The sequence below is a fragment of the Clupea harengus genome, chromosome 16, assembly GCF_900700415.2.
Source record: "Clupea harengus chromosome 16, Ch_v2.0.2, whole genome shotgun sequence".
Taxonomy (NCBI): Eukaryota; Metazoa; Chordata; class Actinopteri; order Clupeiformes; family Clupeidae; genus Clupea; species Clupea harengus.
Window position 1 is genome coordinate 2,385,761 of NC_045167.1, and position 15,000 is coordinate 2,400,760.

The window sequence follows — 15,000 nt, forward strand, 5'->3', positions numbered from 1 at the left end:
TCTGTATGTGTGTGTGTGTGTGTGTGTGTGTGTGTCTCTGTGTGTGTGTGTGTGTGTGTGTGTGTGTGTGTGAGTGTGGTGTTGGAGAAAGTGGTGCTATCTCCCCGTATCTCTCCCCCACCCCACCCCAGCGCAGCGCAGAGCCTCTTTATCTTCGCACAGAGCATCGGCTCCCTTATCTGCTCCAGCTACTCTATTTCATTTGTTTTTATGTGGAGAAACCAGCTCACCGCCTGCAGCACAGGGCACCCCACCTTACACACACACACACACACACACACACACACACACACACACACACACACACACACACACACACATTCCTGTCCCGTCGCCATCACCTCACCATCAGTAATCACTAGTGCTGTCAAAATGAACGTTACATTTTTGCAATTAATTTGAAATATTTAAAGCATGACGCAATTAACGCAGATGCCTGGGCTTTGTTATTATTTCTGTTAGCGCATATGTAATGGTTACAGTATCTAGTTATTATTTCTGTTAGCGCATATGTAATGGTTACAGTATCTAGTTATTATTTCTGTTAGCGCATATGTAATGGTTACAGTATCTACTTATTATTTCTGTTAGCGCATATGTAATGGTTCAAATATCTGGGGGCATCCAACTTACACCTGACACAGAGCTTAGCTTAGCTGGGTTTGTAAGTTGATTGAACACTTGAATTCACAACTAACCCAACGGGCTGCACTCCACGTTCTAACTACCGTCCGGCTGACCGCGTCGCTAGCTCCCTCCAAAGTATCCCCCTCCCCAAAGGTCTGTCTCTCTTCTTCTCTGCGACTCTGCGCCTTCATCTCGTCTTCCTCTTCATCTTCATCTACACATATAACGCATCTTCCTTTCAAGCTCACAGTCCATTCTGATGGCCTTGGTGGTGTAATTGGTTACTGTCGTGTAGGAAAAAATCTGTGTTCAAAGTTAAGAAGATGCTATTAGTATTTGATTAAATATACTTTTGTGTTGATTCTATATTAATTGTGTGATTTTACATTAAATATCCATTACATCAAACTTCAGTCTTAAGAAGAAAAAATATCACGATTCATCTCAGCAAATGGTGCGATTAATTCGTTTATTTTTAAATAAATTGATTGACAGCACTATTAATAACACAAGAGAAAATCAAAATGGCCTCTATCTCTTTCTGTCTCTTTTTCTCTTTGTCAGTTATTTCCCCATCTTATTCTGCCTCTCACCCTCACTTGTATCCCTTCTTTCTCTCTCTCTCTCTCTCTCTCTCTCACACACACACACACACAGAAACACACACACAGTCTTATGAACATACATATTCATTCATATTCAAGCAAAGGCTGATATTCATTCACAGTCTTGCCCACATTTCTGTGCTTCCTTTCCATGCAGGGCAACCAAAAGTGTGGTGACCTTGAGTTTAAATGTGTTAAAATGCCTTAAAGAGCATTGTTAAAGAGCAAGTGTTATTGGTTGCTGTAAGTGTTGGGTCTCTAGTTGCAGATGAAGTAGTTTGCTGTATCTGGTTTGAAATGGTGTGTGTGTGTGTGTGTGTGTGTGTGTGTGTGTGTGTGTGTGTGTGTGTGTGTTTGCTCAGGAGTGTGACTGGTTCTCCAGAGAAGAGGTTGAGGCTGTTATCAAGGTCAGCAGGCAGCGGAGTCCGTCTGACAGCCAATGTGTACCAAACAACTGCAACTGATCCTCCTTTTAAAAAATACTCTCAAGGACTTTCTCCTCACCTTCATTCCTTCCTTTCACTCCCTCCACCTGCTCCCTCCTTCCTTCTCTCTCCCTCCTTCCTCCTCCTCCTCCTAAGGCATGTTTTCTTTTGCTCAGCAGCTTTAAAGAATGCTGACATTCGGCAGAAATTGCAAAATGGGCTTCAACTAATTTTTTTTCTTTCCTTACTTTTTCCAATTTCCCTACACAGCAACCTGCAAATGCACACACACACACACACACACACACACACACACACACACACACACGTAAACATCTCCACCTTGAAATAATGACAGTAAACTATGCAGGCGCGTATAATCTATAGGCCTTTCTCAAACCAATATCCTCTCCCTACCCATTACCACTCTGGGAGGGTCCGGTTTGAGACAGGCTGTACTTGTAGGACTTCCATCCTTTGTGCCTGATTCACGAGGCTCTCTACTGCCCCCTGGTGGAGTTTCTTTAAGAATAGATATGCAATATGCAATGCATGCAGGTGGCATGTCAAAGGGAACCGCGACTACATGAACAGAGCTTTATTCTATTGGTATGAGTCAAATGTAATGCCCTAATACAGTGGTTCTTAACCTTATTGGAGGTACTGAACCCTGCAAGCTTCATCAGTGCATTCACCGAACCCTTCGTAATTGGAAAAATAAAATATGATTTCTTCAAAACATAGGTATATATATAAAAATGACCCGACATTGCTAGTGTGAACCGGGCTATACTGTGTGTGTCTTGACCCCTGCCGAACCCCTGAGAGTGACTCAACGAACCCCTGGGGTTCGATCGAACCCAGGTTAAGAACCACTGCCCTAATAGAAGGTGGATAGGGTGTGAGTGGCTGTCAGACAGACAGTGTGTTAGTATAAATCTGTTGCCAATTCACAATATGACCACACAGCACACACAATGTCATTGACCCTCTCTCCCTCCATACATAGATTTTCTTTTGTACTGCCTAGCATGGAGAGTGAGATTCTGGAGGCGGAACATGCCAGAAGAATGTTCCCGTGACCAGATGGTAGTTTATCACGAGAGCAGCAGGTACCAGGAAGGGTAACGGTAGAACTTGGCCAAGCATCAGAAAATCGGCAAGCATGTTGACTTAATCATGTCCTGTTGTTTACCAAGCCTTAACTGAGGATGTGTGCGCGTTGGGCTTCTGTATCAATGTGTTTGGGGCTACGGCAACATGTTCTGGTTCTGGTCTGGGATTAACCCGAGGGGCTGTGAGTGGGAGGCAGGGAGACAGAGCTGAGAGAAAGACAGGAAGACAGGGAGACAGCTTGAGAGGAAGACAGGAAGACAGGGAGACAGCACTGAGAGGAAGACAGGAAGACAGGGAGACAGAGCTGAGAGAAAGACAGAGTTGAGTGGAAGACAGCGCTGAGAGGAAGACAGGAAGACAGGGAGACAGAGCTGAGAGAAAGACAGGAAGACAGAGCTGAGAGGAAGACAGCTTGAGAGGAAGACAGGAAGACAGAGTTGAGAGGAAGACAGGAAGACAGGAAGACAGAGCTGAGAGAAAGACAGGAAGACAGAGCTGAGAGGAAGACAGCGCTGAGAGGAAGACAGAGCTGAGAGGAAGACAGCGCTGAGAGAAAGACAGGAAGACAGAGCTGAGAGGAAGACAGAGCTGAGAGGAAGACAGAGTTGAGAGGAAGACAGGAAGACAGTAAGACTCACGGTCGTTGCAGAGAGGCCCTCCGAATGACGTCATGGTGCAGTCGCAGCTGAAGCCCTCCCACAGCTGAAGACACACGCCCTGATTGGAGCAGGAGTCCTCCTGACAGGTGGTGCTGGGGCCTACAGCAGGGGGAGAATGAGAAGGAGAAAGAGACAGAAAAGAGAGCAGTGAATTCACCATGGATTTGGAGCTGGAGCAGCCACCCCTCTCCTAAACAAAAGGCTGGGAAGGAAATACACAACCTTGTCCCTCTGTAGTAACCCCAAAACACTCCCAAATGGGGGGCAGACATGTTTTTTCCTCTTTTCCGGCTCTTGCGTGCACCATGTCCTTCTACATGTGCATTGTGTTGCAACCAACACGACGCAAAAAGGCTCCAGTATTCCACACTACTGTGAACTAAAACAGAATGCAATAAAACAAACAGCTGCTTTATCCCATAGCAAAGTATCTATGGTGGCATGACTGGCAGTAGGCCCCTACGTCCCTTTGCTTGTTGAGATGTGGAATACCAACTCAGTCAAGTCTTTGATCATAAGATGGAGCTTTCTGTAAAAAATGCACATCACATTCTTCCTGTTGAGGCCCAGCAGACCTCTGACAGCCATAGACCTGTGATTCCTAAACATTCAATTTTATTTCTCCTGGTCACATATGAACTGCTAACTCAGTCACTGTCCAGTAGATGCGAGTCACTTCAGGTGGAAGAATCAAGATGTCGGCCAATAAAGTAGCTCTATTCTAAAATAATTGTGGGCTAACAGCCAACAGCCTCGCCTTGCAAACATTAGAAACCGCACAGCTGGCTCTAATAAAATGCAAACAAGCTTGCTAAGTGATGTATTTTGATGATATATTTAATGGCATCCTGCTGGAAAAACCTGCGCATATATTTTCACAGGTTTTTTTTTCTCAGACTACAAAACTAAATCTCCCTAAAACTGCCCTTAACATAACCATGTTCCATTGGAATGAATCTGAAGACTAGCTATCCAGATTAATATCAGCACATTTGTGTACACCATTCTGCAGGCTGTTTCTACTTATCTCTACTTATCTCTATTCATCTCTATTCATCTCTATTCATCTGAGTCCTACCCCTTGTGTTACAAGCACAGTTCACTTATTCTTTGACCGAATGCTTTATCCAAACAGATAAAGAACGCATACAGCAAGCCTCCAGAGAATGCTCTCGCTTTATTCTCTGTGCACAACTCCACTTCTTTATTGAGCAGATGTTCTATCCAAAGAAACTCACAGCACTTTGAAGACATATATCAATGAGATGCTTTCACAATCCACATTTAGTGAGCAGATGCTTTAAAGAAATACATTTACTGTACAGGGAAGTCACACACTTTGTTCCCTGTGCTCACTATTATGTAACACAATGCATGATATACTATGTGTATGATTCAGCATAGTGCGTTACATGAGATAACACACGGCGGCATGCTATGTCTGTAACTCAGAATAGCCAATGCCGTAGAGTCAGATTTTGTGCAAAACAGTTAAGCCAAAAGCCACAAACAAAGAATGTCACGTTCAGTGTGTGTGAAAAACTCTTGACTTTCTGAACACATACGGACACAGTGAAGGCAAAGGGAAATGACAATCCCTGAACAGACAAAGAAGTGGGAAAACGCCTAGCTTACACAGCAAACCCTACAACCACACAGGATAGGAACTCACATTTAGTTGCCAACATTCAGAAAGTCACAAAGTAGGCTTGCAGTGTGGCCAACAGAATGTGGATATCCTCTGTGTCCTCAAAGAAGCTCTAAATTGCTCCATGTAATACCCCATTGTACCTTTGTGGTTTGGTGGGCATGTCATTATGAGCAGTAAAGGCACTTCAGCTGGAATTTCCATGACATACTACCACATACTCACACAAGAGAAATACCAGATGCTAGCTACCTAATTTACAGGCTTACTAGAAAACGTGTATTATTTGTGTTTGGTATATCACTACAATTAGCTCCCCAATATAGCGCTAACGAGCTAACGAGCCGTCTCAAGTGTGAGACACTATCTCGAGACACTGAGTTTTAGTATCCATAGGTTAAATTAAGTAAATTAAGCTGATGTAATGTGATCTAGCTGATGTAATGTAACCTAGCTAATGTAATGTAATCTAGCTAATCTTATTTCCTTCTGGCAAAATCTAATTTCTCTCTGACAAATAAATCCAATGCATCACCAACAACAGCTGTCTTGTTAGTATCAGAGCATATAACCAAGTATATTACCATTCCTTTGTACTAGCAGTCCATACACTTCCGTGGTGTGGCATGAGGCATCCCAAGCTTTGTATGGTCTATTTATCCACTATCATATCAGTCTTGTATGCTAGTACGCTAATATGTTTTCTCCTGACTGATAAAATATGTCTTGGTGGTGTTGTATCTGGATGCAGCACAACTTTTTAGCCTAGCTTATTGTATATTGTGACAGATCAGGCAATTAATTCGAGTGTTGAGATGTGTTGCTAAAAGTAAGTGATAAGACTATTTATTCAATTACTTAAGTAAGAGTATGGTATACGTAGACTATAAGCTGTACCACAGGGTGATTTTAACATATTGACTGTGGGAAACATTTACCCTGACAAAATAACTGGCTGTGAACAAAAGACCCTTGTAGAAGTGTCATCGGACCAAATCTGACCAATCCTTTGTACTGGGACAGATTGAGTGGACATGTATCAGAATACTACGTTCTTTGAGATCTACATGTCTCAGAATACTACGTTCTTTGAAATCTAAATGTGTCAGAATACTACGTTCTTTGAGATCTAAATGTGTCAGAATACTACATTCTCTACGTTCTTTGAGATCTATATGTCGTTTATGTATTGAAGAAACAATTGAACACATTTGAACACACTGTTGCTTCAAACATCTAAATACCCATGTACTATCTTTAGAGAAGATTTTAGATTTTAGCGCATGGGACCTCAAAATGTCCGAATGGTGTGCAGTGACTATGCCTTTGAGACCTGTCATGCTATCAAACCTTGGACCAATGTGGGTCTCCATGTACTGGTAATGTTCAGAGTGTTGTTGTGGACTAGTCTAGGGTTTCTATAGGTAGAGGGGGTCTGGGGACATGCAGGGGGGGCTGAGGGGGGGGGGGCTTCTGTACGGGGGGAGAAGAGTGGGAGTGGGAGGACACACACACATGCCTCTAACACCACGGACATCACAGGACAAGTGCGAAAGAGAAGGACAGCCACCATCATGTGTGCAGAGAACACAGAGAGGGGGGTCTCGACACGGGACAACGTTAAGACTGAACGCTAGATCTACAGGACCAGCCAGATGGTAAATACAAGAGGGTGGCTTGTATTTGCCGGGACATAATTTCACACAACTGGCAGCTGAGCATTAAGGAGGTGATCAACAACACTGCGCTGTTTACACCAGAGGAGGGGGGGGGGGGGGGGGGAGAGGTGGCACTAGGGTTCAAACATAGACATTTATCTATCTACCTTGCAAGTCAGCTTTCATCAATGCAACTTTTGTCAGCCCATAAAAAAAAAACAGAAAGGCAACAGCAACATAAAAGAGATGTTAGTAAAGGCACTGAAATGTCTGTGCTAACAGCAAAAGAAAGGGATGAAGAAGATGAAGTAGAAGATAGATGGAGTGGAGTAGAAGGCTGTAGTTTAAGGCGTTAATATGAATTGAGAGAGGGGGGAGAGAGGTGGAGGGAGCAGTCTGGTCTCCTCTGTTCTGTTCTTAGTGAGGGGAGGTCTGAAGAGGCATTAAGTCAGGAGTTAACATATTCCTGCCGCATTACTGCTCACAAGAGAGATGGGCTGTCAATGCTCGTTTATGTACTTCACGGCTAAGGCTTTGAGTTCAAACCAAGCAGAGCACACCTGACAGTAATCAATCAAGGCATCTACTGACCATGCCTGGCCAATCAAAGAGACTCGGGCCTGGCACGGCTCTGCTCATCTGCAATGGAAATCTGCAAACCCACAGCTAGACCGACTGACAAGTAAGGGTCCACTGTCTGCCCTTGGCTCGGTGATGAAGAGAAACAGTAGCAGGTCTAGAGGGTCTTATCAGTCCAGATTGATTTAGGAACAGAGGAGAAAGACCAAAAGAAGAGTGGAGGGTGAGGAGCAGGGGGGGGGGGGGGGGGGGGGGGGGTGGGTGTGTGCATGAGAAAAAAGATCAAAGGTAACGCCTGTGAGATAGCCAAACCCCCCCCCCCCAAAAGGACTGGGTTGAGACAGAGGTCATAATCATCTGTCCTCTTACCTCGAGAGATTTGCTCACCTTCACAGCCTCGCTCCACCTGCCCCACGGTGGTCAGCGCGTCGGCCAGAAGGTCCGGCAACCGGCCGTTGAGGTCCACTGACGCCAGGCAGCCCTGGAAGCCCTCTTTGGAGTGCACCAGCTTGGGCAGGTCCTTGTACATCTCCTTGGCTATGCCTCCAATGCACAGGTGATCTGGGGCGACAGTGGTACAGGAGGTAGAGAAGTCGTTTAGTAATCAGAAGGTTGCTAGTTCGATTCCCTGTCGAAGTGTCCTTGAGCAAGACCACTGAACCCCTAATTGCTCCTGATGTGCAGTGTGCCATCAGTGTAAATGTAAAATGTGTATACATTGTAAGTCGCACATATGTAAGTCGCTTTGGATAAAAGCGCCTGCTAAATGTAAATGTAAATGTAAAATCTTGGAGCAGGAAAGGACAGCAGAGGTGACTAGAGATCATGGGTACATACACTCTCATAATTCTGCTGTGTGTTTGTGTGCTTGCAAGAGTTTGACATAGAGCAGATTTTAGCAAAGCGTATAGGCTCTATACTTGGTCCTAAGAAGTCATTCACTGATGCTACCAACTGCATTTACCTCTCAGATCCAGGTTCTTGGCGCCCGTGGTGGTCTGAGTGGTGATCTTGGTGTCGATCTTGACGGTGTGAAGGTTGTTCTTGTCTCGTGAAATGATAACGTTGTGCCAGTGGTTGTCATTGAGAGGTGTGTTGGAGTTGCCCTTGATCAGGTGAGCTCCATTGCCCAAGTCTGACACGTAGTGCAGGTACCTTTAGCCAAGAGGACAGGACAGGATTTACAATAAGATTCACATCTGATCAACTTCATCAAATACCAATAATCCACAGCCAGAACTGTCCACAGCACTGTTCAGACCACTGAGACAAAAGCAACAATTTAATTAAATAATTAATCTGTCTGAAATAAGGACATTCGTAACGACTGAAAACACAGATTCAATATTCATGATGATCACAGATGATGTCTACTGATGATGTGAATGACCAATAATATTAGCTGAGCTGAATTTCACATTATATTGGTCTTTCTGTTGCCTAATATACAAAACTCTACTGACAACCATGACTGAAAATCAGTCAAGATTTCTAGTAATTAAGATTATCATTCTGTGCTATGATCCATTCTGCATAATACAACGTAAATTAAAAGACAAAATGGTCTCGTTTAAATGCCAGTTTAAGTATTACATTTTTTATAAATGAGCTCAGCTAGTCTCTTTCTAAGCACAGTGACAGCAGAAATGTTTTGTTTGCATCACTGTGACATCTTTTCTCTGAAGTCATAACACCTTCATCTAAGCACAGACTGTATGTCTTCCTCTAAAAGATGTCTAGTTTTGCAAGCCGTTGACTCGTGTCTCACCCTTTGACCAGCTCCACCACGATGAAATCGTTCCCGTCGCCGCGGTTGAAGAGGATGAGCCCGTCGGGGGAGGTGGTCTTGAACTGGAAAAAGAGGTGCATGAAGTAGTAGGCCTGGAGCACGGGCAACGTCACGTAGCTGGAGCGTGACTTGAAGGTCACGGGGTCGGCCACGATGTTCCTGTAGCCAATCATGGCGTTGAGCTCACAGTAGTCGATGTCGCCGTTTTTGCACAGGTCGATGTAGGGCATGCCGTTGAAGGTGAGGCCCTGCAGGTGCCCGATGAAGTTGGAGGGCACAGCGGGCATGTGTCTCTTCTCCGTCAGGATGCCCGTCTCAATGTTGTGGAACTCCAGCTGTGTGTGGTCACCTGTCATTGGGCCTGAGCGGGTGGGTGGTCACATGGGACAAAACACATCCAGTCAATATTTCACGGGCCTACAGAGTCTGTGGCCTGTGCCTGAGGCTGGTGACAATGTTAGCAGACACTCCACATTATAATTCTGTTCCTTATTAACAGGTTTCACACCTCTCTGTTACGTACTGAGCTGCGCATCTGCTGTCACCTCTAATAAAACCCTGGAGAATGTGGAGAATCATTTGGATGCGTACGTGTTGAAATCATAATATGATCATTAGACAACTGGAGACATCTCAGAGACAGCTGCTGTGTTACTTTCGAAATCCATTTGTTCATTCTTAGAAGTTTTCCAAGAGGATCTCAAAACATTTGTCTAATGATCCTATACTCATTGGTAAGATCAAAGTGAGGCTAAGCACAGTTAGATTTGACATATGTTTTTGCATTTATCCCAGGAGACTGACTGTATGGAACTCAGTAGCCAGGCTTTGAGAGGAGCTGGAGGAGCTGGAGGAGAATGGAGGAGAATGGAGGAACCAGGGAGTGGGTCAGGGAGTGGGTCAGGGAGTGGGTCCTCCTCCTTACCTTCAGAGGGCTGCTGCTCGTCCACTGAGAGCTTCAGGCTCTTCCCTCTGCGGGCCACACGCACCGTGTGCCACTCGTTATCATTCAGGTTCTGACCCGCGAACACGGTCTCTGGACCTTTACCTACAAAATGGCCAAAAAGTTAACCACAGCCAAAAGAAAAGCAACTGCGAGAAAGAAAGAAAGAAAGAAAGAAAGATAGACTGATAGATTGATAGATAGATATATAGATAGATAGATAGATAGATAGATAGATAGAAAGATAGATAGATAGATAGACTGATAGATTGATAGATAGGTAGATAGATAGATAGATAGATAGATAGACAGACTGATAGATAGATAGATAGATAGATAGATAGAAAGATAGATAGATAGATAGACTGATAGATTGATAGATAGATAGATAGATAGATAGATAGATAGATAGACACACTGATAGATAGATAGATAGATAGATAGATAGATAGACAGACAGACTGATAGATAGATAGATAGATAGATAGATAGATAGACTGATAGATTGATAGATAGATAGATAGATAGATAGATAGAAAGATAGATAGATAGATAGACTGATAGATTGATAGATAGATAGATAGATAGATAGATAGATAGATAGAAAGATAGATAGATAGATAGACTGATAGATGATAGATAGATAGATAGATAGATAGATAGATAGATAGATAGATAGACAGACTGATAGATAGATAGATAGATAGATAGATAGATAGATAGACAGACTGATAGATAGATAGATAGATAGATAGATAGATAGATAGATAGATAGATAGATAGACAGACTGATAGATAGATAGACTGATAGACTGATAGATAGATAGATAGATAGATAGACAGACTGATAGATAGATAGATAGATAGATAGATAGATAGATAGACAGACTGATAGATAGATAGATAGATAGATAGATAGATAGATAGACTGCAAAATGAAGAAGTCAGGAAGAGAGACAGAGCGTGACAAAAACAAGAGAGAGTGCACAACAATAAATGATGAAAAACAGAGAGATTAAAAGTAGGGGACTAACAAAAACCAGAAGAGTCAAAGACAGGAAATGAAAAGCAAAAAATATATATAAAATAAATAAATATTCATACAGCCACAGGCGTCATACAAACAGGCGTCATACAAACACTCTCAGAACACTCACACTCCAGCTGTTCTATAAGGCTTTCCTCAAGTCTCTGGCTTCAAGCAAACTCTGGCTTTCAGATCCCAACAGTGCTATTTTTATTTGTATACTTTCATACTCTTTACTGAAAAGAATTATGATAACTTGTAACTGTGAGTAAAAAAAGAAACAAATATAAATTAAAGAAACATTCTGAACAAGTCTGGTATATTTATAGTGTCTGGTAACATGCCTGAGGTTGACTCAACACCGATTCTCAAATTCACACAGATCTTGAAGTGCTCAATCAAAACCACCAGATGGCGACAGACTGCCAGTATTGCAGTCTGTGACTGCATCCACAGCGGCATTCCAGAATACTGCAGATTTCACGTTCTCCCGAATCCCAAGTGTTTTAGGAAGCATATTCAAAAACCCACAGACTGTAAACTCCATTCGAGAAAGCAATTTCTCGCTTGTGGGACCACCAACTTATCTCCTGCCGATGTGTGCAGTTAAGGGGGTTATAGTGGTTCAGCCAGTCTACCAGGCTCAAAGCTAAAGCTTTGGCTCACCATTTCAATTCAGCAAGATAGAGAGAGAGAGAAAGAGAGAGAGAGAGAGAGAAAGAGAGTGGGATGGTGTGGTAAGTGGCTATTAAAAGAAACAAAGAAAAATACCAAACCTAGAAAGAGACAGTAAGAAGGAGAGCGTGTTCAGGGGAGGCTAGCGTTGCGCGTGCGCTTGCCTTGTTTCCCCACACATCTCTCCCGTGGACATTAAGAGGACAGGGTGTCATTGTCGGAGAGGCGTGTGGCAGCCTCCCACTCGATAACAGGTAAAAAAAGAGGTGCCATTAAAGAAGTGCCAGGATCACTATTGATTTCCCCTCCGTCCTCACTCTCAATTACCCAGAGTCCACACACTGGATGTGTGAGGCAGACAGCACTCCGACACACACACACCCACAGCTCCACCCACAGGAAATGATAGGAAATGCTTTTCTTTCTCTCTCTCCCATCTCTCACACTACGTGTGGAAGGATGGGGAGAGACAATCAAACATGTTAGCCGTCAGACTAAAGCACAACACAACAAGTGGAATGCCATTTAAGTTCTGCTCTGTGGTGAACCAGGGGAATGTTACCAGTGGTAAACCAGATGTAAATGATTAAAAATCCTACTACTGCCATCACTACTTTCTGCCCCACCACCAGAGGGCAGCACGAACAACAACAGCACAACGTTGTGGCTCAGGCATCAAGGGTGAAGATCCCCGTCAGGGCAATAGTGTATGCTTTTTGTGTGTGTATGGTTGGCACACCTTAAAGTGGTCCAGAAGGCTGAGCATTCACACACCGTACTGAAGCATCCTCACAGGGGGGGGGGGCTCAGCGCAGACCCCTGACTGAAGATAAGAACCAGAGATGAAGGCACCTGAGCTGGCCATGACATAATGAATCAGCCTCATTTCAAAGGAGGCCCAATGGCGCAAAACACAGGCAGCCATCTTGTGTCCTTGGTGGGCTGTAGTGTCAGGCAGTCTGATCTCCAGAACGCCATCTGTTCATTAGTTGCAAAGGAGTTTACACTTCAGGCAGTCTCGTCTGAAATCAATTAGCGTGCTGGATCCAGGTACTGCCAAACATTGCAGGCAAAAAGAGGTGTAAAATAGATGAAGAGTGGTATTTTCGAACCTGAGCGAAGCGAGCCAAAAATCTGATACACCAAAGTGCTCTGGCTGCCTTCACACTCCCAGATACAGCTATGGCTAATTCCTATGGCTCAGCGGTGGTGGAAATGTCATGTTTGGAGAGTGGGAGAGAGCGATTCCCTAGAATGCATGCATCACACAACATAAAGGGCCCAAATGTCTCCACACGCGGGGATAGAGTTGACGTCAGGCGCTCAGAGCTCAGAGTGACCCTGCCAGGTTTCTAAATATAGCTCTCTCTCTCTCCCGCGCTGTCACTCAGTGTAGATTAACGAGCGATGAGTTGATGTGACACCCCTCTCGCACTGACACACACAGCCACCCTGCTGGAGCCTGGCCACCTAATTGGTCTCTATGTCAACACAGCATCTTATACCTACACACATATACCCTCTCTCACACACACGCACGCACGCACACACACACACACACACACACACACACACACACAGATATACCCTCACACACACACACACACACACACACACACACACACCCTCACACACACACACATACACACACACACACACACACACACACACACACACACACATATACTCTCACACACACAGACACACACACACTCACGAGTGAGCACATGGAAGCTTACCCTAATACACACAGACAAACAGACAGACAGACAGACAGACAGACAGGCAGACACACACACACACACACACACACACACACACACACACACACACACACACACACACACACACACACACACACACACACACACACAGATATGGAATTGGCCTAAGAGAAAAGCATAAGAAGCAGACAATAGCAGGCTGTCAAAACATGCAGTGCCACTGCCTCCTCCTGCCTCTCGGGGTCTGAATAAAACATCGGATACTGGAGTCAGCCGCTTCCTCCGTTTCCTGACATCACACAGCAAAATGGAGGCTTCTCCTTAAACAGCCAACGCTCCTTTCAAATCCAGCATTTCAAAGGTAACTGACTCCACACCACCGAACTCATTGTATAGCCTAGTGCATTAAACACACACAACTCTACTTCCACCTCATCATCACACACAAGAAGCGCTCTGCACCCTCCTGATGGCGAAGTGCAGGATGACTACCAGTGTGGGCTAATGCAAAAAATGTGATTGGTTTTTCATATATTGACAGAGTGCTGCAATAACAGTTTTTATCCTGCGGGCCAAATAAATGAATACCAAACACGGGCGCCTGTAAACACGAGTGAGGCGTTTAAACCAATATGGGGTTTGGGAGTAAACAAGAAACAGACATCAGAGTTTGCTGTTGTGGAGAGCGATGCTAAAAGGTAATCTCCCAGCAGGGGGCGAGGGACATGGGGGATGAACTACTCTTTCTCTCTCTCTCTCTCTCTCTCTCTCTCTCTCTCTCTCTCTCTTTCTGCTATGTGTACTACATAAGGGTCTTGCTCTCCCAAGCTCAGGTGAGGCAGCCTTCAGTAGCTGTGCTGAGGCGAAGTGAAGGAATTCTACCTTTCTTCCTCTGCTGTGCGTCTCTGTATGCACTTCCTGGGGTGTTGCGATTCACTGCAACTCCAGAGCCTCCGTCTGGGTAGCTGTGTGGAACGGCGAGGCGGTAATTATCTCCCAGGGTTCCGTGCTGCACGGGTGGGCCTGGGACTGTGGGGGGGGGGGGGACGCTGGGGAGTCCTGACAGCCCTGTGTTCTCTGACGGCAGGGCCAGCTCCCCACCGATGCAGGAGAGAGGCACAGCACTGCAGGGGGTACCCTCCATCCCACAGCCCCGACCAGAAGCTCTGGCCTAACCTCATTCTTTAGCTCTCTTTCTCTCTCTCTCTCTCTCTCTCTCTCTTTCTCTCTCTCTTTCTCTCTCTCTCTCTCTCCCTCGCTCCCTCTCTCTCTCTCTCTCTCCCCCTCTCTCTTTCTCTCTCTCCCTCGCTCCCTCTCTCTCTCTCTCTCTCTATCTCTCTCTCCCCCCCCTCTCTCTCCCTCTCTCTCTGCCTCCCACTCGGTCTTTCACATTTCAGGCTCTCTCTCCTATCTCTTCGAGCCTCTTACGCTTTTCCTCAAGCTTGTTCATTTTTTTTGCATTCATATTCTTTTTCAAATTCAAATAACCTTTATTGGCTCTCAGTGTTTTTTTCTGCCTCCACTG

The 15,000-nt window shown here is 44.8% G+C and overlaps 1 protein-coding gene across 19 annotated transcripts in view; it reads right to left on the minus strand.

Annotated features, from left to right (window-relative positions):
* Positions 1–15,000, minus strand: part of nrxn1a (neurexin 1a) — a 147,253-nt gene that overhangs the window by 48,366 nt on the left and 83,887 nt on the right. For 10 of the 19 annotated variants that reach the window (XM_031583149.2, XM_031583145.2, XM_031583141.2 and 7 more), the window contains 5 exons: positions 10,032–10,154; positions 9,086–9,467; positions 8,282–8,472; positions 7,687–7,878; positions 3,412–3,531 (listed from right to left, as the gene is read on the minus strand). In XM_031583149.2, coding sequence (XP_031439009.1) covers positions 3,412–3,531; positions 7,687–7,878; positions 8,282–8,472; positions 9,086–9,467; positions 10,032–10,154 — 1,008 coding nt within the window. The remainder of the gene's footprint in view (positions 1–3,411; positions 3,532–7,686; positions 7,879–8,281; positions 8,473–9,085; positions 9,468–10,031; positions 10,155–15,000) is intronic. The other 9 variants (XM_031583154.2, XM_031583153.2, XM_031583148.2 and 6 more) reach the window with 1 other exon arrangement.